General features: G+C 68.3%; 1 protein-coding gene across 1 annotated transcript in view; it reads right to left on the minus strand.

Annotated features, from left to right (window-relative positions):
• The window catches only part of FAM114A1 (family with sequence similarity 114 member A1), a 40,590-nt gene that overhangs the window by 6,243 nt on the left and 8,243 nt on the right, over positions 1 to 26,104 (minus strand). The window contains exons 3-7 of the mRNA XM_048508715.1: positions 25,503 to 25,590; positions 17,942 to 18,052; positions 17,706 to 17,815; positions 14,480 to 14,614; positions 12,979 to 13,159 (exon numbers count right to left, since the gene is read on the minus strand). Coding sequence (XP_048364672.1) covers positions 12,979 to 13,159; positions 14,480 to 14,614; positions 17,706 to 17,815; positions 17,942 to 18,052; positions 25,503 to 25,590 — 625 coding nt within the window. The remainder of the gene's footprint in view (positions 1 to 12,978; positions 13,160 to 14,479; positions 14,615 to 17,705; positions 17,816 to 17,941; positions 18,053 to 25,502; positions 25,591 to 26,104) is intronic.

A 26,104-nucleotide genomic window follows, 5' to 3' on the forward strand; every position in this document is an offset into this window, starting at 1 on the left:
GTGGGGGGGGGGGGGGGTGGGGGGGGGGGGGGGTGGGGGGGGGGGGGGGTGGGGGGGGGGGGGGGTGGGGGGGGGGGGGGGTGGGGGGGGGGGGGGGTGGGGGGGGGGGGGGGTGGGGGGGGGGGGGGGTGGGGGGGGGGGGGGGTGGGGGGGGGGGGGGGTGGGGGGGGGGGGGGGTGGGGGGGGGGGGGGGTGGGGGGGGGGGGGGGTGGGGGGGGGGGGGGGTGGGGGGGGGGGGGGGTGGGGGGGGGGGGGGGTGGGGGGGGGGGGGGGTGGGGGGGGGGGGGGGTGGGGGGGGGGGGGGGTGGGGGGGGGGGGGGGTGGGGGGGGGGGGGGGTGGGGGGGGGGGGGGGTGGGGGGGGGGGGGGGTGGGGGGGGGGGGGGGTGGGGGGGGGGGGGGGTGGGGGGGGGGGGGGGTGGGGGGGGGGGGGGGTGGGGGGGGGGGGGGGTGGGGGGGGGGGGGGGTGGGGGGGGGGGGGGGTGGGGGGGGGGGGGGGTGGGGGGGGGGGGGGGTGGGGGGGGGGGGGGGTGGGGGGGGGGGGGGGTGGGGGGGGGGGGGGGTGGGGGGGGGGGGGGGTGGGGGGGGGGGGGGGTGGGGGGGGGGGGGGGTGGGGGGGGGGGGGGGTGGGGGGGGGGGGGGGTGGGGGGGGGGGGGGGTGGGGGGGGGGGGGGGTGGGGGGGGGGGGGGGTGGGGGGGGGGGGGGGTGGGGGGGGGGGGGGGTGGGGGGGGGGGGGGGTGGGGGGGGGGGGGGGTGGGGGGGGGGGGGGGTGGGGGGGGGGGGGGGTGGGGGGGGGGGGGGGTGGGGGGGGGGGGGGGTGGGGGGGGGGGGGGGTGGGGGGGGGGGGGGGTGGGGGGGGGGGGGGGTGGGGGGGGGGGGGGGTGGGGGGGGGGGGGGGTGGGGGGGGGGGGGGGTGGGGGGGGGGGGGGGTGGGGGGGGGGGGGGGTGGGGGGGGGGGGGGGTGGGGGGGGGGGGGGGTGGGGGGGGGGGGGGGTGGGGGGGGGGGGGGGTGGGGGGGGGGGGGGGTGGGGGGGGGGGGGGGTGGGGGGGGGGGGGGGTGGGGGGGGGGGGGGGTGGGGGGGGGGGGGGGTGGGGGGGGGGGGGGGTGGGGGGGGGGGGGGGTGGGGGGGGGGGGGGGTGGGGGGGGGGGGGGGTGGGGGGGGGGGGGGGTGGGGGGGGGGGGGGGTGGGGGGGGGGGGGGGTGGGGGGGGGGGGGGGTGGGGGGGGGGGGGGGTGGGGGGGGGGGGGGGTGGGGGGGGGGGGGGGTGGGGGGGGGGGGGGGTGGGGGGGGGGGGGGGTGGGGGGGGGGGGGGGTGGGGGGGGGGGGGGGTGGGGGGGGGGGGGGGTGGGGGGGGGGGGGGGTGGGGGGGGGGGGGGGTGGGGGGGGGGGGGGGTGGGGGGGGGGGGGGGTGGGGGGGGGGGGGGGTGGGGGGGGGGGGGGGTGGGGGGGGGGGGGGGTGGGGGGGGGGGGGGGTGGGGGGGGGGGGGGGTGGGGGGGGGGGGGGGTGGGGGGGGGGGGGGGTGGGGGGGGGGGGGGGTGGGGGGGGGGGGGGGTGGGGGGGGGGGGGGGTGGGGGGGGGGGGGGGTGGGGGGGGGGGGGGGTGGGGGGGGGGGGGGGTGGGGGGGGGGGGGGGTGGGGGGGGGGGGGGGTGGGGGGGGGGGGGGGTGGGGGGGGGGGGGGGTGGGGGGGGGGGGGGGTGGGGGGGGGGGGGGGTGGGGGGGGGGGGGGGTGGGGGGGGGGGGGGGTGGGGGGGGGGGGGGGTGGGGGGGGGGGGGGGTGGGGGGGGGGGGGGGTGGGGGGGGGGGGGGGTGGGGGGGGGGGGGGGTGGGGGGGGGGGGGGGTGGGGGGGGGGGGGGGTGGGGGGGGGGGGGGGTGGGGGGGGGGGGGGGTGGGGGGGGGGGGGGGTGGGGGGGGGGGGGGGTGGGGGGGGGGGGGGGTGGGGGGGGGGGGGGGTGGGGGGGGGGGGGGGTGGGGGGGGGGGGGGGTGGGGGGGGGGGGGGGTGGGGGGGGGGGGGGGTGGGGGGGGGGGGGGGTGGGGGGGGGGGGGGGTGGGGGGGGGGGGGGGTGGGGGGGGGGGGGGGTGGGGGGGGGGGGGGGTGGGGGGGGGGGGGGGTGGGGGGGGGGGGGGGTGGGGGGGGGGGGGGGTGGGGGGGGGGGGGGGTGGGGGGGGGGGGGGGTGGGGGGGGGGGGGGGTGGGGGGGGGGGGGGGTGGGGGGGGGGGGGGGTGGGGGGGGGGGGGGGTGGGGGGGGGGGGGGGTGGGGGGGGGGGGGGGTGGGGGGGGGGGGGGGTGGGGGGGGGGGGGGGTGGGGGGGGGGGGGGGTGGGGGGGGGGGGGGGTGGGGGGGGGGGGGGGTGGGGGGGGGGGGGGGTGGGGGGGGGGGGGGGTGGGGGGGGGGGGGGGTGGGGGGGGGGGGGGGTGGGGGGGGGGGGGGGTGGGGGGGGGGGGGGGTGGGGGGGGGGGGGGGTGGGGGGGGGGGGGGGTGGGGGGGGGGGGGGGTGGGGGGGGGGGGGGGTGGGGGGGGGGGGGGGTGGGGGGGGGGGGGGGTGGGGGGGGGGGGGGGTGGGGGGGGGGGGGGGTGGGGGGGGGGGGGGGTGGGGGGGGGGGGGGGTGGGGGGGGGGGGGGGTGGGGGGGGGGGGGGGTGGGGGGGGGGGGGGGTGGGGGGGGGGGGGGGTGGGGGGGGGGGGGGGTGGGGGGGGGGGGGGGTGGGGGGGGGGGGGGGTGGGGGGGGGGGGGGGTGGGGGGGGGGGGGGGTGGGGGGGGGGGGGGGTGGGGGGGGGGGGGGGTGGGGGGGGGGGGGGGTGGGGGGGGGGGGGGGTGGGGGGGGGGGGGGGTGGGGGGGGGGGGGGGTGGGGGGGGGGGGGGGTGGGGGGGGGGGGGGGTGGGGGGGGGGGGGGGTGGGGGGGGGGGGGGGTGGGGGGGGGGGGGGGTGGGGGGGGGGGGGGGTGGGGGGGGGGGGGGGTGGGGGGGGGGGGGGGTGGGGGGGGGGGGGGGTGGGGGGGGGGGGGGGTGGGGGGGGGGGGGGGTGGGGGGGGGGGGGGGTGGGGGGGGGGGGGGGTGGGGGGGGGGGGGGGTGGGGGGGGGGGGGGGTGGGGGGGGGGGGGGGTGGGGGGGGGGGGGGGTGGGGGGGGGGGGGGGTGGGGGGGGGGGGGGGTGGGGGGGGGGGGGGGTGGGGGGGGGGGGGGGTGGGGGGGGGGGGGGGTGGGGGGGGGGGGGGGTGGGGGGGGGGGGGGGTGGGGGGGGGGGGGGGTGGGGGGGGGGGGGGGTGGGGGGGGGGGGGGGTGGGGGGGGGGGGGGGTGGGGGGGGGGGGGGGTGGGGGGGGGGGGGGGTGGGGGGGGGGGGGGGTGGGGGGGGGGGGGGGTGGGGGGGGGGGGGGGTGGGGGGGGGGGGGGGTGGGGGGGGGGGGGGGTGGGGGGGGGGGGGGGTGGGGGGGGGGGGGGGTGGGGGGGGGGGGGGGTGGGGGGGGGGGGGGGTGGGGGGGGGGGGGGGTGGGGGGGGGGGGGGGTGGGGGGGGGGGGGGGTGGGGGGGGGGGGGGGTGGGGGGGGGGGGGGGTGGGGGGGGGGGGGGGTGGGGGGGGGGGGGGGTGGGGGGGGGGGGGGGTGGGGGGGGGGGGGGGTGGGGGGGGGGGGGGGTGGGGGGGGGGGGGGGTGGGGGGGGGGGGGGGTGGGGGGGGGGGGGGGTGGGGGGGGGGGGGGGTGGGGGGGGGGGGGGGTGGGGGGGGGGGGGGGTGGGGGGGGGGGGGGGTGGGGGGGGGGGGGGGTGGGGGGGGGGGGGGGTGGGGGGGGGGGGGGGTGGGGGGGGGGGGGGGTGGGGGGGGGGGGGGGTGGGGGGGGGGGGGGGTGGGGGGGGGGGGGGGTGGGGGGGGGGGGGGGTGGGGGGGGGGGGGGGTGGGGGGGGGGGGGGGTGGGGGGGGGGGGGGGTGGGGGGGGGGGGGGGTGGGGGGGGGGGGGGGTGGGGGGGGGGGGGGGTGGGGGGGGGGGGGGGTGGGGGGGGGGGGGGGTGGGGGGGGGGGGGGGTGGGGGGGGGGGGGGGTGGGGGGGGGGGGGGGTGGGGGGGGGGGGGGGTGGGGGGGGGGGGGGGTGGGGGGGGGGGGGGGTGGGGGGGGGGGGGGGTGGGGGGGGGGGGGGGTGGGGGGGGGGGGGGGTGGGGGGGGGGGGGGGTGGGGGGGGGGGGGGGTGGGGGGGGGGGGGGGTGGGGGGGGGGGGGGGTGGGGGGGGGGGGGGGTGGGGGGGGGGGGGGGTGGGGGGGGGGGGGGGTGGGGGGGGGGGGGGGTGGGGGGGGGGGGGGGTGGGGGGGGGGGGGGGTGGGGGGGGGGGGGGGTGGGGGGGGGGGGGGGTGGGGGGGGGGGGGGGTGGGGGGGGGGGGGGGTGGGGGGGGGGGGGGGTGGGGGGGGGGGGGGGTGGGGGGGGGGGGGGGTGGGGGGGGGGGGGGGTGGGGGGGGGGGGGGGTGGGGGGGGGGGGGGGTGGGGGGGGGGGGGGGTGGGGGGGGGGGGGGGTGGGGGGGGGGGGGGGTGGGGGGGGGGGGGGGTGGGGGGGGGGGGGGGTGGGGGGGGGGGGGGGTGGGGGGGGGGGGGGGTGGGGGGGGGGGGGGGTGGGGGGGGGGGGGGGTGGGGGGGGGGGGGGGTGGGGGGGGGGGGGGGTGGGGGGGGGGGGGGGTGGGGGGGGGGGGGGGTGGGGGGGGGGGGGGGTGGGGGGGGGGGGGGGTGGGGGGGGGGGGGGGTGGGGGGGGGGGGGGGTGGGGGGGGGGGGGGGTGGGGGGGGGGGGGGGTGGGGGGGGGGGGGGGTGGGGGGGGGGGGGGGTGGGGGGGGGGGGGGGTGGGGGGGGGGGGGGGTGGGGGGGGGGGGGGGTGGGGGGGGGGGGGGGTGGGGGGGGGGGGGGGTGGGGGGGGGGGGGGGTGGGGGGGGGGGGGGGTGGGGGGGGGGGGGGGTGGGGGGGGGGGGGGGTGGGGGGGGGGGGGGGTGGGGGGGGGGGGGGGTGGGGGGGGGGGGGGGTGGGGGGGGGGGGGGGTGGGGGGGGGGGGGGGTGGGGGGGGGGGGGGGTGGGGGGGGGGGGGGGTGGGGGGGGGGGGGGGTGGGGGGGGGGGGGGGTGGGGGGGGGGGGGGGTGGGGGGGGGGGGGGGTGGGGGGGGGGGGGGGTGGGGGGGGGGGGGGGTGGGGGGGGGGGGGGGTGGGGGGGGGGGGGGGTGGGGGGGGGGGGGGGTGGGGGGGGGGGGGGGTGGGGGGGGGGGGGGGTGGGGGGGGGGGGGGGTGGGGGGGGGGGGGGGTGGGGGGGGGGGGGGGTGGGGGGGGGGGGGGGTGGGGGGGGGGGGGGGTGGGGGGGGGGGGGGGTGGGGGGGGGGGGGGGTGGGGGGGGGGGGGGGTGGGGGGGGGGGGGGGTGGGGGGGGGGGGGGGTGGGGGGGGGGGGGGGTGGGGGGGGGGGGGGGTGGGGGGGGGGGGGGGTGGGGGGGGGGGGGGGTGGGGGGGGGGGGGGGTGGGGGGGGGGGGGGGTGGGGGGGGGGGGGGGTGGGGGGGGGGGGGGGTGGGGGGGGGGGGGGGTGGGGGGGGGGGGGGGTGGGGGGGGGGGGGGGTGGGGGGGGGGGGGGGTGGGGGGGGGGGGGGGTGGGGGGGGGGGGGGGTGGGGGGGGGGGGGGGTGGGGGGGGGGGGGGGTGGGGGGGGGGGGGGGTGGGGGGGGGGGGGGGTGGGGGGGGGGGGGGGTGGGGGGGGGGGGGGGTGGGGGGGGGGGGGGGTGGGGGGGGGGGGGGGTGGGGGGGGGGGGGGGTGGGGGGGGGGGGGGGTGGGGGGGGGGGGGGGTGGGGGGGGGGGGGGGTGGGGGGGGGGGGGGGTGGGGGGGGGGGGGGGTGGGGGGGGGGGGGGGTGGGGGGGGGGGGGGGTGGGGGGGGGGGGGGGTGGGGGGGGGGGGGGGTGGGGGGGGGGGGGGGTGGGGGGGGGGGGGGGTGGGGGGGGGGGGGGGTGGGGGGGGGGGGGGGTGGGGGGGGGGGGGGGTGGGGGGGGGGGGGGGTGGGGGGGGGGGGGGGTGGGGGGGGGGGGGGGTGGGGGGGGGGGGGGGTGGGGGGGGGGGGGGGTGGGGGGGGGGGGGGGTGGGGGGGGGGGGGGGTGGGGGGGGGGGGGGGTGGGGGGGGGGGGGGGTGGGGGGGGGGGGGGGTGGGGGGGGGGGGGGGTGGGGGGGGGGGGGGGTGGGGGGGGGGGGGGGTGGGGGGGGGGGGGGGTGGGGGGGGGGGGGGGTGGGGGGGGGGGGGGGTGGGGGGGGGGGGGGGTGGGGGGGGGGGGGGGTGGGGGGGGGGGGGGGTGGGGGGGGGGGGGGGTGGGGGGGGGGGGGGGTGGGGGGGGGGGGGGGTGGGGGGGGGGGGGGGTGGGGGGGGGGGGGGGTGGGGGGGGGGGGGGGTGGGGGGGGGGGGGGGTGGGGGGGGGGGGGGGTGGGGGGGGGGGGGGGTGGGGGGGGGGGGGGGTGGGGGGGGGGGGGGGTGGGGGGGGGGGGGGGTGGGGGGGGGGGGGGGTGGGGGGGGGGGGGGGTGGGGGGGGGGGGGGGTGGGGGGGGGGGGGGGTGGGGGGGGGGGGGGGTGGGGGGGGGGGGGGGTGGGGGGGGGGGGGGGTGGGGGGGGGGGGGGGTGGGGGGGGGGGGGGGTGGGGGGGGGGGGGGGTGGGGGGGGGGGGGGGTGGGGGGGGGGGGGGGTGGGGGGGGGGGGGGGTGGGGGGGGGGGGGGGTGGGGGGGGGGGGGGGTGGGGGGGGGGGGGGGTGGGGGGGGGGGGGGGTGGGGGGGGGGGGGGGTGGGGGGGGGGGGGGGTGGGGGGGGGGGGGGGTGGGGGGGGGGGGGGGTGGGGGGGGGGGGGGGTGGGGGGGGGGGGGGGTGGGGGGGGGGGGGGGTGGGGGGGGGGGGGGGTGGGGGGGGGGGGGGGTGGGGGGGGGGGGGGGTGGGGGGGGGGGGGGGTGGGGGGGGGGGGGGGTGGGGGGGGGGGGGGGTGGGGGGGGGGGGGGGTGGGGGGGGGGGGGGGTGGGGGGGGGGGGGGGTGGGGGGGGGGGGGGGTGGGGGGGGGGGGGGGTGGGGGGGGGGGGGGGTGGGGGGGGGGGGGGGTGGGGGGGGGGGGGGGTGGGGGGGGGGGGGGGTGGGGGGGGGGGGGGGTGGGGGGGGGGGGGGGTGGGGGGGGGGGGGGGTGGGGGGGGGGGGGGGTGGGGGGGGGGGGGGGTGGGGGGGGGGGGGGGTGGGGGGGGGGGGGGGTGGGGGGGGGGGGGGGTGGGGGGGGGGGGGGGTGGGGGGGGGGGGGGGTGGGGGGGGGGGGGGGTGGGGGGGGGGGGGGGTGGGGGGGGGGGGGGGTGGGGGGGGGGGGGGGTGGGGGGGGGGGGGGGTGGGGGGGGGGGGGGGTGGGGGGGGGGGGGGGTGGGGGGGGGGGGGGGTGGGGGGGGGGGGGGGTGGGGGGGGGGGGGGGTGGGGGGGGGGGGGGGTGGGGGGGGGGGGGGGTGGGGGGGGGGGGGGGTGGGGGGGGGGGGGGGTGGGGGGGGGGGGGGGTGGGGGGGGGGGGGGGTGGGGGGGGGGGGGGGTGGGGGGGGGGGGGGGTGGGGGGGGGGGGGGGTGGGGGGGGGGGGGGGTGGGGGGGGGGGGGGGTGGGGGGGGGGGGGGGTGGGGGGGGGGGGGGGTGGGGGGGGGGGGGGGTGGGGGGGGGGGGGGGTGGGGGGGGGGGGGGGTGGGGGGGGGGGGGGGTGGGGGGGGGGGGGGGTGGGGGGGGGGGGGGGTGGGGGGGGGGGGGGGTGGGGGGGGGGGGGGGTGGGGGGGGGGGGGGGTGGGGGGGGGGGGGGGTGGGGGGGGGGGGGGGTGGGGGGGGGGGGGGGTGGGGGGGGGGGGGGGTGGGGGGGGGGGGGGGTGGGGGGGGGGGGGGGTGGGGGGGGGGGGGGGTGGGGGGGGGGGGGGGTGGGGGGGGGGGGGGGTGGGGGGGGGGGGGGGTGGGGGGGGGGGGGGGTGGGGGGGGGGGGGGGTGGGGGGGGGGGGGGGTGGGGGGGGGGGGGGGTGGGGGGGGGGGGGGGTGGGGGGGGGGGGGGGTGGGGGGGGGGGGGGGTGGGGGGGGGGGGGGGTGGGGGGGGGGGGGGGTGGGGGGGGGGGGGGGTGGGGGGGGGGGGGGGTGGGGGGGGGGGGGGGTGGGGGGGGGGGGGGGTGGGGGGGGGGGGGGGTGGGGGGGGGGGGGGGTGGGGGGGGGGGGGGGTGGGGGGGGGGGGGGGTGGGGGGGGGGGGGGGTGGGGGGGGGGGGGGGTGGGGGGGGGGGGGGGTGGGGGGGGGGGGGGGTGGGGGGGGGGGGGGGTGGGGGGGGGGGGGGGTGGGGGGGGGGGGGGGTGGGGGGGGGGGGGGGTGGGGGGGGGGGGGGGTGGGGGGGGGGGGGGGTGGGGGGGGGGGGGGGTGGGGGGGGGGGGGGGTGGGGGGGGGGGGGGGTGGGGGGGGGGGGGGGTGGGGGGGGGGGGGGGTGGGGGGGGGGGGGGGTGGGGGGGGGGGGGGGTGGGGGGGGGGGGGGGTGGGGGGGGGGGGGGGTGGGGGGGGGGGGGGGTGGGGGGGGGGGGGGGTGGGGGGGGGGGGGGGTGGGGGGGGGGGGGGGTGGGGGGGGGGGGGGGTGGGGGGGGGGGGGGGTGGGGGGGGGGGGGGGTGGGGGGGGGGGGGGGTGGGGGGGGGGGGGGGTGGGGGGGGGGGGGGGTGGGGGGGGGGGGGGGTGGGGGGGGGGGGGGGTGGGGGGGGGGGGGGGTGGGGGGGGGGGGGGGTGGGGGGGGGGGGGGGTGGGGGGGGGGGGGGGTGGGGGGGGGGGGGGGTGGGGGGGGGGGGGGGTGGGGGGGGGGGGGGGTGGGGGGGGGGGGGGGTGGGGGGGGGGGGGGGTGGGGGGGGGGGGGGGTGGGGGGGGGGGGGGGTGGGGGGGGGGGGGGGTGGGGGGGGGGGGGGGTGGGGGGGGGGGGGGGTGGGGGGGGGGGGGGGTGGGGGGGGGGGGGGGTGGGGGGGGGGGGGGGTGGGGGGGGGGGGGGGTGGGGGGGGGGGGGGGTGGGGGGGGGGGGGGGTGGGGGGGGGGGGGGGTGGGGGGGGGGGGGGGTGGGGGGGGGGGGGGGTGGGGGGGGGGGGGGGTGGGGGGGGGGGGGGGTGGGGGGGGGGGGGGGTGGGGGGGGGGGGGGGTGGGGGGGGGGGGGGGTGGGGGGGGGGGGGGGTGGGGGGGGGGGGGGGTGGGGGGGGGGGGGGGTGGGGGGGGGGGGGGGTGGGGGGGGGGGGGGGTGGGGGGGGGGGGGGGTGGGGGGGGGGGGGGGTGGGGGGGGGGGGGGGTGGGGGGGGGGGGGGGTGGGGGGGGGGGGGGGTGGGGGGGGGGGGGGGTGGGGGGGGGGGGGGGTGGGGGGGGGGGGGGGTGGGGGGGGGGGGGGGTGGGGGGGGGGGGGGGTGGGGGGGGGGGGGGGTGGGGGGGGGGGGGGGTGGGGGGGGGGGGGGGTGGGGGGGGGGGGGGGTGGGGGGGGGGGGGGGTGGGGGGGGGGGGGGGTGGGGGGGGGGGGGGGTGGGGGGGGGGGGGGGTGGGGGGGGGGGGGGGTGGGGGGGGGGGGGGGTGGGGGGGGGGGGGGGTGGGGGGGGGGGGGGGTGGGGGGGGGGGGGGGTGGGGGGGGGGGGGGGTGGGGGGGGGGGGGGGTGGGGGGGGGGGGGGGTGGGGGGGGGGGGGGGTGGGGGGGGGGGGGGGTGGGGGGGGGGGGGGGTGGGGGGGGGGGGGGGTGGGGGGGGGGGGGGGTGGGGGGGGGGGGGGGTGGGGGGGGGGGGGGGTGGGGGGGGGGGGGGGTGGGGGGGGGGGGGGGTGGGGGGGGGGGGGGGTGGGGGGGGGGGGGGGTGGGGGGGGGGGGGGGTGGGGGGGGGGGGGGGTGGGGGGGGGGGGGGGTGGGGGGGGGGGGGGGTGGGGGGGGGGGGGGGTGGGGGGGGGGGGGGGTGGGGGGGGGGGGGGGTGGGGGGGGGGGGGGGTGGGGGGGGGGGGGGGTGGGGGGGGGGGGGGGTGGGGGGGGGGGGGGGTGGGGGGGGGGGGGGGTGGGGGGGGGGGGGGGTGGGGGGGGGGGGGGGTGGGGGGGGGGGGGGGTGGGGGGGGGGGGGGGTGGGGGGGGGGGGGGGTGGGGGGGGGGGGGGGTGGGGGGGGGGGGGGGTGGGGGGGGGGGGGGGTGGGGGGGGGGGGGGGTGGGGGGGGGGGGGGGTGGGGGGGGGGGGGGGTGGGGGGGGGGGGGGGTGGGGGGGGGGGGGGGTGGGGGGGGGGGGGGGTGGGGGGGGGGGGGGGTGGGGGGGGGGGGGGGTGGGGGGGGGGGGGGGTGGGGGGGGGGGGGGGTGGGGGGGGGGGGGGGTGGGGGGGGGGGGGGGTGGGGGGGGGGGGGGGTGGGGGGGGGGGGGGGTGGGGGGGGGGGGGGGTGGGGGGGGGGGGGGGTGGGGGGGGGGGGGGGTGGGGGGGGGGGGGGGTGGGGGGGGGGGGGGGTGGGGGGGGGGGGGGGTGGGGGGGGGGGGGGGTGGGGGGGGGGGGGGGTGGGGGGGGGGGGGGGTGGGGGGGGGGGGGGGTGGGGGGGGGGGGGGGTGGGGGGGGGGGGGGGTGGGGGGGGGGGGGGGTGGGGGGGGGGGGGGGTGGGGGGGGGGGGGGGTGGGGGGGGGGGGGGGTGGGGGGGGGGGGGGGTGGGGGGGGGGGGGGGTGGGGGGGGGGGGGGGTGGGGGGGGGGGGGGGTGGGGGGGGGGGGGGGTGGGGGGGGGGGGGGGTGGGGGGGGGGGGGGGTGGGGGGGGGGGGGGGTGGGGGGGGGGGGGGGTGGGGGGGGGGGGGGGTGGGGGGGGGGGGGGGTGGGGGGGGGGGGGGGTGGGGGGGGGGGGGGGTGGGGGGGGGGGGGGGTGGGGGGGGGGGGGGGTGGGGGGGGGGGGGGGTGGGGGGGGGGGGGGGTGGGGGGGGGGGGGGGTGGGGGGGGGGGGGGGTGGGGGGGGGGGGGGGTGGGGGGGGGGGGGGGTGGGGGGGGGGGGGGGTGGGGGGGGGGGGGGGTGGGGGGGGGGGGGGGTGGGGGGGGGGGGGGGTGGGGGGGGGGGGGGGTGGGGGGGGGGGGGGGTGGGGGGGGGGGGGGGTGGGGGGGGGGGGGGGTGGGGGGGGGGGGGGGTGGGGGGGGGGGGGGGTGGGGGGGGGGGGGGGTGGGGGGGGGGGGGGGTGGGGGGGGGGGGGGGTGGGGGGGGGGGGGGGTGGGGGGGGGGGGGGGTGGGGGGGGGGGGGGGTGGGGGGGGGGGGGGGTGGGGGGGGGGGGGGGTGGGGGGGGGGGGGGGTGGGGGGGGGGGGGGGTGGGGGGGGGGGGGGGTGGGGGGGGGGGGGGGTGGGGGGGGGGGGGGGTGGGGGGGGGGGGGGGTGGGGGGGGGGGGGGGTGGGGGGGGGGGGGGGTGGGGGGGGGGGGGGGTGGGGGGGGGGGGGGGTGGGGGGGGGGGGGGGTGGGGGGGGGGGGGGGTGGGGGGGGGGGGGGGTGGGGGGGGGGGGGGGTGGGGGGGGGGGGGGGTGGGGGGGGGGGGGGGTGGGGGGGGGGGGGGGTGGGGGGGGGGGGGGGTGGGGGGGGGGGGGGGTGGGGGGGGGGGGGGGTGGGGGGGGGGGGGGGTGGGGGGGGGGGGGGGTGGGGGGGGGGGGGGGTGGGGGGGGGGGGGGGTGGGGGGGGGGGGGGGTGGGGGGGGGGGGGGGTGGGGGGGGGGGGGGGTGGGGGGGGGGGGGGGTGGGGGGGGGGGGGGGTGGGGGGGGGGGGGGGTGGGGGGGGGGGGGGGTGGGGGGGGGGGGGGGTGGGGGGGGGGGGGGGTGGGGGGGGGGGGGGGTGGGGGGGGGGGGGGGTGGGGGGGGGGGGGGGTGGGGGGGGGGGGGGGTGGGGGGGGGGGGGGGTGGGGGGGGGGGGGGGTGGGGGGGGGGGGGGGTGGGGGGGGGGGGGGGTGGGGGGGGGGGGGGGTGGGGGGGGGGGGGGGTGGGGGGGGGGGGGGGTGGGGGGGGGGGGGGGTGGGGGGGGGGGGGGGTGGGGGGGGGGGGGGGTGGGGGGGGGGGGGGGTGGGGGGGGGGGGGGGTGGGGGGGGGGGGGGGTGGGGGGGGGGGGGGGTGGGGGGGGGGGGGGGTGGGGGGGGGGGGGGGTGGGGGGGGGGGGGGGTGGGGGGGGGGGGGGGTGGGGGGGGGGGGGGGTGGGGGGGGGGGGGGGTGGGGGGGGGGGGGGGTGGGGGGGGGGGGGGGTGGGGGGGGGGGGGGGTGGGGGGGGGGGGGGGTGGGGGGGGGGGGGGGTGGGGGGGGGGGGGGGTGGGGGGGGGGGGGGGTGGGGGGGGGGGGGGGTGGGGGGGGGGGGGGGTGGGGGGGGGGGGGGGTGGGGGGGGGGGGGGGTGGGGGGGGGGGGGGGTGGGGGGGGGGGGGGGTGGGGGGGGGGGGGGGTGGGGGGGGGGGGGGGTGGGGGGGGGGGGGGGTGGGGGGGGGGGGGGGTGGGGGGGGGGGGGGGTGGGGGGGGGGGGGGGTGGGGGGGGGGGGGGGTGGGGGGGGGGGGGGGTGGGGGGGGGGGGGGGTGGGGGGGGGGGGGGGTGGGGGGGGGGGGGGGTGGGGGGGGGGGGGGGTGGGGGGGGGGGGGGGTGGGGGGGGGGGGGGGTGGGGGGGGGGGGGGGTGGGGGGGGGGGGGGGTGGGGGGGGGGGGGGGTGGGGGGGGGGGGGGGTGGGGGGGGGGGGGGGTGGGGGGGGGGGGGGGTGGGGGGGGGGGGGGGGGGGGGGGGGGGGGGGCGGGGGGGGGGGGGGGTGGGGGGGGGGGGGGGCGGGGGGGGGGGGGGGTGGGGGGGGGGGGGGGTGGCGGGGGGGGGGGGGGTGGGGGGGTGGGGGGGTGGGGGGGGGGGGGTGGGGGGGGGAAGGGGGGTGGGGGGGGGGGGGGGTGGGGGGGGGGGGGGAATTGTAGTCCATAACATCTGGAGTGCCAAAGGTTCGCCACCACGGATATAGGGAGCAATCTTGGAAAAATACATTCCAGTGATCTTTCTTGTTACATAGAGTAATGCAGTCTGTATACTGTACCTTGGCTTCACTTTCATTAGACAGAATTTCCAGAGCTTCCAGGTGAGACAGACCCTGAAACTCATCAAAAAGCAGCCCGTAGTGCGCCGTCCGCTCAAATGTGACTTGCTGGGCCAGTCTCTGCTTCTCTTTCTCTTTTGCTTCCCGCAACAGCTGCAGAAACATATATCACGGTTGCTGGTTTATTGGCTGCACAGCAGATTTGACAGATTTTATAACCATCAGACTTGGCTCCTCTAGGCAATAATAATAAAATTGGGGAGGGTGGCTCATACCAGCAGAGGGGAAAATGCTTCATCATTTTTTGCTAAAACAGTTCCAGTAACGTATTTTAAGATGGATTCTCTGTATGGTTTTCCTCCACAGGGTTGACTATATAAGCTGGCTTTTTTGTAAATTCAAATTCAACATTAGGAATAGGCTGCAAATTTAAACTAGCTACAAGGAGAAAAAAGTATTGAATGCATGATTATAAGGGTATACATTTTCACTTTACCCCATACATTACAATTATGTTTGGATAGGAGATCTTTTTCCTTTTGAAACACAGATTATGAACAGTCACATCATCATACCATGGCCTCCATATTGGCTGTGAAGGTGAACCCGCCCCACTACAGAGCTCTGACTACCCCTCATGCCAGTCTCTGTCCCCCAGGAGTAGAATTCTGGGGCAGGAGAATTCTGGCGTAGTGGGAGGGAGAAGCAAAAAGAAGCTGCTCTTCACTCATGGACATCCTTCTTTCAGGAAACAATGTTTGATAGCATCCAAGACGAGGGTTCCTGTCTCTGCCTGCTCACTCCTTAATTCAGAGGAACAGCTGAACCATAGCAAATTGAGAATTACCGTGTTTCCCCGAATATAAGACAGTGTCTTATATTAATTTTTGCTCCCAAAGATGCACTATTTCTTATTTTCAGGGGATGTCTTATTTTTCCTGTGTTCTGTTCGTCAGGCATGCTTCCAAACAAAAACTTTGCTATGTCTTACTTTCGGGGGATGCCTTATATTTCGCACTTCAGCAAAACCTCTACTATGTCTTATTTTTCGGGGATGTCTTATATTAGGGGAAACAGGGTAGGTTCTTTCTGCTGTATACATTGGTCCACCTTCTCCACGGAGATTTGCTTTGCTCCTTTTTTAGAAGGTTGGTCCATTTCAAAAGATTCGTTCTGGAGAGCGGCATCTCTGCTGTTACCGCAGCTACAAGGTTGACACATTCTGCTTACTGCTGGCCCATTCCCAGAATGATTTGCACCTTTGCCATTAAAAAGGGGACTCGCTAGGAAAAAAATTCTTCTGCACATCTTATATAAGTTGCCTTATACTGATCGGACTACTGACCCATCAAGCTCAGCGCTGTCTACTCAGAATGGCAGTGGCTGTCCAGGGTGTCAAGCTGAGATCTTTTATATCACCCAGGGCCTTGTTATTTTAACTGGAGATGCTGGGAACTATGTCTGCACTGTCACCTGAGATAAGGAAACTGTTCTTTCCATCAGCGTTTTGGTCTTCTTAAACCCAGGATCGCTTTCTGCCAGGACAATCATCGTTTTCTTGCCAATGAATTCCAAAGCACCAAGTCCACCAGTTAAGACACTCTTACCCTGTACAAAACGGGAATAACATTCTTAGTAATTAGCATCACAACCTCGAATACATTCACATGACAGTACGTAAAATCCCATTTGTTTTTCAACTTGTTTCGATCTCTCTGTGCCAAGCCACAGCAAAGCATGCATCGTAAGAGAGTGTAGTGAGAAGATATTCATTTCTTTAAAAAGTGCATTCAGGATCTCTTCAAGTTGAAACTTGCAGAAAGCCATGAAAAGTTTGAGAGGGCGACACCGTTGCCACCTTTGAAACTGGCTCACTGGCGCAGCATGAAGTAAATCTTCAAGGTGTGGGTTTTGACCTTTAAGGCCTTACGCGGCCTGGGACCCTCGTACCTGAGAGACCGCATTACCCCATATGCCCCTACTCGGCCTCTGCGGTCGGCAGAGGCAAATTTGCTGGTGGTTCCTGGCCCCTCAATGATGCGGCTGGCCTCCACACGGGCCAGGACCTTAACGGCTCTGGCCCCAGCCTGGTGGAACACTCTTCCTCCAGCTGTCCGGGCCCTGTGGGACCTTGGGGAGTTCCGCAGGGCCTGTAAGACCGAGTTGTTCCGCCGGGCCTTTGGAGTGTCCAGTCGCTGAGTGCCCCCCCCCCCCCCCCGCCTCATGCTTTATGCATTCTTTTACCATCTGAATTTTGGTTATCTATGTACCCTCCTAGAGAGGAGTCTGGCCTCTCCTTCTTTTTGGGGAGATTTTAATGAATCGGGCTATAGGACTGCCTGTCATTGATGTGTCAACCGCTGTCTTAATAGTTTTTAATGGATTTTAGTTATATACTGATTGTTGTGTGGTCACTATTGTGAACCTTATTTAATTGTATATATATTAATGTTGTGCACCGCCCAGAGCCCCTTGGGGATGGGGCGGTTTATAAATCGAATGAATGAATGAATGTTGTGATAACAGTCATAGCTGGTTTGGGAGAAATCGGTGGACAGGCACTTGCCCTGTACAACAAACTGCTTGTATTGCCCTTCGGTGGCAAGGATGGTTGCTCACCTGCCTTGCATACGTATAATGTCACAAGGTGCTCTACAAGCGTCTGAATTACTGCCAGACCTGACAGCTTGTATTGCTGCTCCCAGGCTTTGGGAGTTCATGAATCTCTGGGTGAGCCTGAAGCATTTATAACACATAATCAATCACAATGAGCTCCGCCAGCGGTTGCTTGGTATAAGAGAGCCAGATCAGGCTGAATGCAGCTTTACTCCAAAACTGACCGTAAAGTAGGTTTGAGTCACTGTGCTCCAAAGCTGTCACTTCCTAACCAAAAACCCCCCACATGGTATCATAACAACAAACCGCTTCTACAAACACTGATTTTTGCTGCTGTAAATGACACTGCTTCTTTAGTTATTTATTTATATCCCACTACTCTCTCCAGCAGGGACTCAAAATAGCTTATCACATTTTTATCTTCTCCATTTTATTCTGAAAACAACCCTGTACAGAAGGTTAGGCAGAGAGTGTGGATTAGCCTAAAATAGTTCAGCAAATAGTTCAGGAGCAGCAGTGGCGTAGGAGGTTAAGAGCTCGTGTATCTAATCTGGAGGAACCAGGTTTGATTCCCAGCTCTGCCGCCTGAGCTGTGGAGGCTTATCTGGGGAATTCAGATTAGCCTGTACACTCCCACACACGCCAGCTGGGTGACCTTGGGCTAGTCACAGCTTTTCGGAGCTCTCTCAGCCCCACCCACCTCACAGGGTGTTTGTTGTGAGGGGGGAAGGGTAAGGAGATTGTAAGCCCCTTTGAGTCTCCTGCAGGACAGAAAGGGGGGATATAAATCCAAACTCTTCTTCTTCTTCTTCAAACTTTTATGGCAGAGTGGGGATCTGAACTTGGATCTCCCAGATCCTCATTTGACATTCTAGCAGGGTCTGCAATCTGCGGCTCTCCAGATGTTCAACATGGTGGCAGGGGCTGATGGGAATTGTAGTCCATGAACATCTGGAGGGCCACAGGTTGCAGACCCCCATGTAATTCATGCTGTTTCTTAATCACATCTGCAGGTATGATCTTGCAAAATATGAGGAAATCCTTGGATTAAATGGATGCTTTTTATTAAGATACCATATTGAACGTCAGTATAGTATGACAGGTTTCCATTTTGTATGAAAAAGCTCTGCCAGTTCTTCATTAGATATTGTCTGTAATCTATTACAGAACCTTACAAGAACACTATCTTAGATTACAATGATATCAACTATCATTGTAAAAGTTTTCATTTTAGGAATTTGCTTTAAAATGTGAACTTTTTCATTACTTCTTCTCAATTAAGTAGTACAGTTTATAAAGAGTAAGACTGGATGATGTAAATGGAAGATGAATAAATCAAAATATAAAACATATTAAACACTAGCTGATATTCTGAATTGTTCCCTGATAATTTTCTTGCCACATTATACATTTGTCAGCTTCCAATACCAAAACAACTTTCTTCACTTGATTAATATGATTCCCCCAAATTTCCTGAGCTCTGGAAAAGTAGAGATGTCTGACTGTACTCTGTTCGACACAAATAGTGCAGTCGGTTGAGGTACAGTGGTTGAGAAAATTGTGTGCTTCTGCATTAGAATATAATCCCAAACAAAAATGAGAATTATCATTCATTTTTACACACTGCCTTTATCAAAACCATACTTTTGTGCATTATTGAACATGGTGTTTTGATACAAAAGCATTTATACTTCATCAAACAACTATCATCAATACTTGTCTTTTGCAAACTGTGTCATACTTTTTTTTGGCAAAACGGCGGATGGGGTAGGAGTAGGCGCTTCTACTTCTGGAGAGAACCCTCCTCACTGTTACAGTTGTTCCTTCCACATTGCCAAAGCACCCCCCAGTACATGCCCCACACATCAGACTGTGGAGTAGTTCCAATACAGGCTTTATTTTTTGGCTCAGTTTACTTTTTTCTCTCTCCAGAAACCATCTGGGGCTTGGTTAGGCAGCCATGACAGACTCTCATAGACCCAGCTAATCTGTTCATATTGTTTGATTAAAACTCAGCTCCCTTTTGAACACTTCTTTGCATTTTCCTGGGTATACTGCCCTACCTTCAATTTGAACTACTTACAGTATTCTGCACTGCACTAGAAAGGGTAGAAAACACTCCACGTGATCCCGAAGGAGACGAAGACAAAGGTGCGCTGTCTAAAGAGGTTTCCTGAATAATCTCTTCAGAATCTTAAAGGCAAAACAAACAACAACTAAGTCAAATGCAAAAATGCATTAAATTAATATACCAGGACAAAGCAACAAATCTCATGTCGGCAACCGTGACTGTGAAGTCTCTAATGCACCACATGCTACCTGTGACAGAGCTTTCATCTGTGTCAAGAGGAGGATCATCTGACGGGTCAGGAGAAGGGCCATGAAGTCCGAGGGTAGCTGCTTTTTCCTTAACTGCTGTAAATCCTTGCCCTGCAATAGAATGATGTAACCAATAATTCCACATACATTTCTTAAGAGAAAACGAGACAAAGAAAACAGGTGATGTGATATCTGTTATTTAGGAGGCATTTCTTATTGCAGCTGTGATATTACTATCTTGGTTAGCTGTTTTTGTACTGTGCTGATTCTTCATTAGATGCTGTTTGTAATCTGCTTTAAAGTCCTCTTTGACGGTGGAAAGGATATTGATATTTTAAACAGAACTTTTCTGATTAAACTTTTCTGTCCAGGGATAGAACTTCCCTGTTCTCAATATGCTGCCTGAGAGTTAAGCTGAGGGGGGATATGATTGAAGTCTATAAAATTATGCATGGGGTAGAAAATGTTGACAGAGAGAAATTTTTCTCTCTTTCTCACAATACTAGAACCAGGGGGCATTCATTGAAAATGCTGGGGGGAAGAATGAGGACTAATAAAAGGAAACACTTCTTCACGCAACGTGTGATTGGTGTTTGGAATATGCTGCCACAGGAGGTGGTGATGGCCACTAACCTGGATAGCTTTAAAAGGGGCTTGGACAGATTTATGGAGAAGTCGATTTATGGCTACCAATCTTGAACTTTTTGATCTGAGATTGCAAATGCCTTAACAGACCAGGTGCTCGGGAGCAGCAGCAGCAGAAGGCCGTTCCTTTCACATCCTGCAGGTGAGCTCCCAAAGGCACCTGGTGGGCCACTGCGAGTAGCAGAGAGCTGGACTAGATGGACTCTGGTCTGATCCAGCAGGCCTGTTCTTATGTTCTTATGTGAGGCAGGCAGAGACCAGAAACACGACTTTTTTTTGTAATGGGACCTTGTCTCTGTAATTTGCTGCCCCCGCCCCGGCAAAAGTTTGCCAGCTGAAAACTTTTCTTTTTACGCAGAGTAAAGCTGAGGAGCACTATCTATTGAGGAACATTTGAGCAACAGCCTTTAAACATGCTGAACATTTCTGTTTTTCGGCCTCCGACTTGTTTTATGAAGTGGAGTTTTTAAAATGGGTTGCTGCTTGATTTTCTCCATCACACAGCATATTCATCAAATGGGGTGACCAACATTTGAAAAGACCTAGAAGTCATGATCTCTGTTCATAGATATCTTCATAAAGCACTGTGTTTATGCATTCCTTGACGGGTTGATACTTGGCATTATTGACCAGTGAGTCACATTATCAGGGGTGAAGCAGCTAAGGGGACATTACCAATACCACGCTTACCAATTGTTCATATATTGTACGTCTCAATAAGAAAATGAGAGCTAAGCCTGACTTTGGCTAGATCACACTCTTCATGGTTATCACCAAGATGTAGTGACCTGAAGGGAGCTTATAAATCAAAATAGAAATAAGTATTTTATGAATTACTGCCACTGTGGTTATTACCTGGAACAAACTATTTATATTTTTATCCTTCGGGGGGTATCAAATTAGAGCAAGAGACAAACAAAGGACTTTGGATAAGAAGGAAAATTCCATTTCAAGGTTCCGTGATTGCTAGCTAAAGTACTTGTGAGATACTCTATGAATTCAATAATAACAATTTGCCAGGGACCATAAAGCTACATAAGGTGTCCCAGTAGAGTGAAACAGCACTGCTGAGAAATTACATGGAAGAGCAGAAATGCATCTCGAGGAAAAACAAAAAGCAGCCAAGTCGAGAAGTCTCTGGACAGGCAGTCTCATAAACTGCTCAAGGCCTGAAATTAATGGGCTGCTTCACTGGCACGACGATCCTGCCCCTGAACTTGGCATGACAGGGCAGGGACAGAATCACTACTACATTCATTTGCAGCAAGAGCAGCTAAACAGGAGTAGGGTATTTATGCCAGCAGTGTGCCACCCTTGCAACTGGTAGTACGTATGGCAGGCACGATGCCAGGACTCATGGAGACAGTGTGACCACAAGGGAAAAAAATATAGGCAGGTTTGGTTGTGGGGATCTCAGGGCAGAAGAGTCTTCCCCAGCCCTGTGTAGGGGTGAGCCAGCAAACCCAGCAGAGCTTCAGACAGAGCACAGGAATGCCTGCGCCATCTATTGCCTTCTGGGCACACACGTTCACCTGTCACAAGACCCCATGACTCACGGGTCACAAGATGTCCTGGACAAATGGACAAAAGGTGCATACCCCCAGGTATGGATTAGGCCAGACAGGAACGTTTCCTCCCGCACGTACGCAGCCCCTATGATTCATGTATTGCGCAACATTCTCCCGCTCTCCCGCCTTCCCAAAAACCCTAATAAAAGGTGCCAGGGACCCCAGCTCGGCAGATTAGCCAGATCCATCGATCACGCTACATCGCCACTGGCTTCTCTCCACCGGATATTGCTGCGTCTCGCCTATTCCTTGCGTCGACCGTAACAACTTCAGCCCTGAAATTTAAGACTCTTTTAACTGGAGAAATTGAATTCAATACCTTTTAAATACAAAGTCTGTGATCTGCCACTGAAATACGCCTCTTCCCCAAAGGGCATTCCCTGCTCTCTTGTCTTATGAGATCCTTTTGAATTCCATCAGAATCTGTTTAACATTTAATTATCGTGAAATGTTTTCTATCTTCTGCAAAAGATGCCATTTCACTTCTTCTAGATCTTCGGGGTAGTCTTTGAGGGGTTTAATTGCTTCTAATTAACCTTGGAAAATTCATAACCACTTTTATTGCTTGCATTGACCTGCTTTGCGCGTCTTAATTGAGCTGGCAGATTGTTCCGAGCTCGTAATTTCATATCCGCTGCTCACATTTTGCATTTTTGGATATGCTTTGGAAAGATAATCTAATAGCAATTTCAATTACTTGTTTCCACTGAGCCGTACCCTTTCCTAAAAAATGTTTGAGATTCTGACAACGTATTATAGACCAATCAATATGTAATTAGAAAAATCACAAAGCCTTAATTAATTATAGGACTCATACACACACACTTACTCACTGCTGATACAACTTTGGATTTCCTATACAACAGACTTCAAGCTGCAAATATGGTGTACTCTCCAGGGCAAAAACAAAAGCCATCCAAAATGCTATATGAGGCAGGCCTTTTCACAAAGGGTTTCATTCCAGAAAAAAAATGGATCTTTCCAACCTCCACCTTCTGTGATCACAGGTTTTTTATTTCTAACTTTCTAAGCATGCTTATATTTTCAAGGAAAATATGTACTGTATATATGTAGGGGTGCATCAGCGGACCCAGTAGAGCCTCAGAAAGTGCACAGGAATGCCTGCGCCATTTGTCCCCTCCTGGGCTCACACGTACGCACATCACGAGATCTCCCAGACACCCAGGTCACAAGATACTTTAATGTGGATTCGACCCAGACAGGAATGTTTCTCCCTGCACCTACGCAACCCTCCGCTGAGTCATGAATTGCGCAACTCTCTCCCGCCTTCCCCAAACCCTTAATAAAGGTGCCAGGGAACCCAGCTGGCCTCTCTCCACCAGCTTCCTGATATTGCTGCGTCTTGTCTCATTCATTGCGTTGCCGTAACAACTTCATATATACTCATGTATAAGTCAACCTGAATATAAGTCGAGGCACCTAATTTTACCACAAAAAACTGGGAAAACCTATTGACTTGAGTATAAGTCTAGGGTGGGAAATGCAGCAGCTACAGGTAAATTTCAAAAATAAAAATAGATATGGTCGGGTGCTATTTGAGGGTCTATGCCACTGACCCCCCATCTCACCAATCCCAAGGTCTCTGCCACCAACCTCTCCATCCCGCAGCTTGTCCAGCTCACCCAGGTCAACTGGCTGTCACCCGCTGAGAGCCAGGGGCCGGCCGCCACCGAGAAGAAGGCAGAAGCAGAGAAAGTGGCTGAAAGGGGGAAGGCAGAGAAGAAGGCAGAGGAGAGCGAAGCAGAGAAGGAGGCTGAGAAAGCGGCTGAAATTGAGGAGGCAGAGAAGAAGGCAGAGGAGAGCGAAGCAGAGAAGGAGGCTGAGAAAGCAGCTGAAAGGGGGGAGGCAGAGAAGAAGGCAGAGGAGATTGAAGCAGAGGCAGAGAAAGCGGCTGAAAGGAGGAAGGCAAAGAAGGCAAGAGAGAGCGAAGACGGGAGAGGGGGGAATGCCACACAAGAATTAAGTGGGACCCTCACTTGCTTATAAGTCGAGGGGGGCTTTTTCAGCACAAAAAAGTGCTGAAAAAGTAGACTTACACACGAGTATATAAGGTATGTACGCGCATATTTGCTTGTAAATTGATTATCCACAGATATGTGTTAATGATACATCATGCCCTCCAGCAATTTCACAAGCATGTATCTAAATCTGTAAGACAATATTGTAGAAAAATTCCCCACTCCTCTACCTAGAAAGAGTAATTTGTTTGCTGTGCAAAATATTTCAGTAGGGAAAGATAATTACAAGAATACAAATAATTGGGATAGATCTCACTGACAGTTTTGGCTGCCATGTGGATTTCTGTCAACAGAACGCAACGGGCTTGCTTCCCGAGGTTGCGGCTAGGGCAACTAAAATGCGTGTAGGGCTGTAGTGCCTCTGGCATGTCAGCTGATCTCTGAACTACAGAAATCAGTTCTCCGGGAGAAGTTTTAGACAACGGCCTCTATGGCGTGTCCAGACAGCTTTAATATTTCATGGGGATGTTGAATGATATAGTATAGCTTGATCTCATCATATCTGAGAAGCTACGGAAGGTCAGTTCTTGGAGCAGAGGCCCCCAAGGAAGATTCTGCTGAGGCAGGCAATCACTTTGCTTGAAAATCCCTTGCTGGGGTTGCTGTATGTCGGCTGTGATGATGGCACTGTAGACACCCACCACTTTACAATGGCATACTGCCTACTGGATCAGGTTGTGTTTACAGTAGATGGCTGTGACACTATGGCGGAGTCCGCAGGGGCCAAAAAAAGTGGTGTGGAAACGGTGTAAAATGGTTTAAAACGATGTAAAAGGACTTACACCATTTTCACACCGCTGTTTTTGGCCCACCATTTTCATGCCGCTGTTTTTGGCCCACACCGCTGTTTTTGGCCTATGTCAGTTAAGAACTTTGCAACAGAACAAACATGACGTGGCCCTGTGATTCTTCGTGACTGTTAAGGCTTCATGCTGCTGGAAGAACCTACCTAAATCTCTTTCTCTTTCATGCATAGGATTGCAATGTCAAATGAATAACTACACTGCAGATTAAGAACTACAGACCTGGAATCATCATCATCATCATCATCATCATCATCATCATCATCATCATCATCATCATCATCATCATCATCATCATCATCATCATCATCATCACCATCATCATCGACAAAAACAACACATTGTATCACAACCGCCAGATCACTGGTTGGAGTTGGCTTTCTATCTGCTCCGAGTTCCACCCTGGAAATTAGGAAGATGTGATGTATCAGCGTAAAATGTTTGCAGAGCCGAGTAGAGCAGCTTTCTGCATTTGGCAGACAGTGATTTTATTGATATTAAGTTGATTATTATTATTATTGACTATCATCATCATCATCATCACCATCATCATCTATTTATTTATTTACTTGATAGACCACCCACCTCTGGAGGGCTCTGGGCAGTATTCATTAGTTAAAACACGATAAAACACAATAAAATCAAAACAGTAATAATTTAAAACAATATAATTACATGATCTCCACAACAAGAAGGTAAATAGTTATGGCTGCCCAGAAAAATCCACTTTTGGGGGACGACAGGCACAACACATTTGTGGCCAAAGATGGTATCAAGGGAGGGGGGGCGACAACGTGGGTAGGTGGAAAGAAGTGGCAATCAGCAGCTGGCTCTCCCAAAGGCCCGGTGGAACAACCCTGTTTTACAGACCCTGCAGAACTGCTGAAGGTCCCGCAGGGCCCTAGTAGATGGAGGAAGAGTGTTCCATCAGGCAGGGGCTAGGGCAGAAAAGGCCCTGGGCTGGGTAGAAGCCAGCCGCACCATAAAGGGGCAGGGGACCACCAACAGATTTGCCTCTAGAACGCATTATCTAGAACACATGCTCTTCAACAGAAGTAGTTCACACATTTTAGATAAAAGTCACCAAGTGGTACATTAATGACTCATGTACATCACACCAGTGTAGCATAGAGAAGTGGTCAGAGTAGCTGACTAGGATCTGGGTTTCAATCCTTACTCTATAATAGAAGCTTGTAACATGACCTTGGGCCAGTCACCTATTCTCACCCTAAACTACATAACAGGTTTGAGAATAAAATGGAGGTATGGAGAACAATGCAAACCATTTTTGGTACCCACTGGGGAGAAAGGTGGTGTCTGCAGTGTGTTCACTGCAAAGCATCTTTGGAAATGGGGGATTTACAGCAGAGAAGGAGTTGGGTGGGGGAGAAAGGAGAGACATTTAACCCTTTCCTAACCTCCCACTCCCTCTCCATCCAAAGCTCCCTCTATATTACCAGAACAGCATTTACTTTGCAAATATTGATTTGGAACCCTATAGGGGGAAAAGCAGGCTGGAAGGGGGAGTCTGAAAGATAAATATTACACAGGGCTACATTGTGGCATTTAAGGGAAGGGCCAAGGATTGGGGCAGAGCATCTGCATTGCATCCAAAAGATCCCAGGTTCAATTCCCAGCATCTCCATTTAAAAAGAAGGATCAGATAGTAGATAAAGTAACATTTCCAGTCAGAATGGACAGTACTAACCTTGGTAGACCAATAGCCTAATGGTTTATAAGGCAGCTTTATGTATTCAGAGACCAAACCAAACCTGAGAACTTGCTTATAGGAATTTCCCTAGTTTTTTAAAAAGTTAATTTGTAGTTCCAGATGGCTGCTTTGAAGGAGGAGAGGTGATTTAACCCTATCCTCTTATTCTTCTTCCAGGATTTAAAATACCTTTCCAAAGGTGCAGCTGCTCTCCTGGGATAGTACACGGATTCAGGCTCCCAGGTGATGCATTCTCCTAGAAGTGCCAACTGCAGCAGCTTTGGAGAAGCATTTAAATCATAGAAGAGGTTATGGTTTAGACACCCCCTCCTCTATGATTCTCCATCATCAAAGCAGCCAACTTAAATTAGACATGTAACGCAACCTCCCCCCCCCAAAAAAAGTGTCTTTCAAACAGTCTACTTTGGCCATTAGCTTGCCAGACAAGGAATGGGATTAGCGCACAGCACCACACGTGTGGCTCAGGATCCTCTGAACCCAGCGTTTGTTCATACCCGGGGTCTGTAACCTGTGGCTCTCCAGATGTTCTTGGACTACAATTCCCATCAGCTGAGAATAAAATGGAGGTATGGAGAACAATGCAAATTGTTTTTGGTATCCAAAACTACAGCCAACTTGAAACAGCAGGCCTCCATAACCTCAGCTGATGGGAACTGTAGTCCGTGAACATCTGGAGAGCCACAGGTTGCAGACCCCTGGTTCATACCATGCAGAAGTCAAAGCATTTATTTTCAACAATGTTCATATATCATCTTTACTGGTCTGGATACTTAACAACTGTGGCAGATGCTGTTGAAAGGAGGGATTTGCCCCACGATCCCCAGCCGGTCCATCTACTCCCTTTAGGCGGTGAATCCACATCCTACAGGAAAAGATATTCAGTCAAATCACATTATTCAGATAATGACTACTGACATCTGGAGAAATATGTCAGTTTTAAAGCATTATGCTTAAGAAATTATATATGATATACATATATGATAAACACAGCCACTGTATTGGGTTAAAAAATTCTGCTGCCTTTTTCAACCTTCATCTATTTTATGAATCCAGATATACATCTATGGTATTTTGTCCTAAAAAGAAGTCAGCGCACTAGAAAAGAATTAATTATTTATGTATATGACCCTCTTTATCTGCAGTCACAAGGACAGAATAAATCATTTCCCTTTCCAGTTAGTGTCCCAGATCTCCTTTGCCTGAAGTCAATCAGACATCTTGCATTCTAACATGAAGTATTACTGGAAATGTATTTCATTTTGCTGACTGGGAAAAAGCTGCCACTGATAGTATGGTTTTATTATTTATTATGGGCACAACCAATGATGATGTTATCAGATATATGCTTTCATCTGGGGCCAAATTCAAAGTCTTAT

The sequence above is a fragment of the Sphaerodactylus townsendi genome, linkage group LG10 (genome assembly GCF_021028975.2).
Source record: "Sphaerodactylus townsendi isolate TG3544 linkage group LG10, MPM_Stown_v2.3, whole genome shotgun sequence".
In the NCBI taxonomy this organism is placed as follows: domain Eukaryota; kingdom Metazoa; phylum Chordata; class Lepidosauria; order Squamata; family Sphaerodactylidae; genus Sphaerodactylus; species Sphaerodactylus townsendi.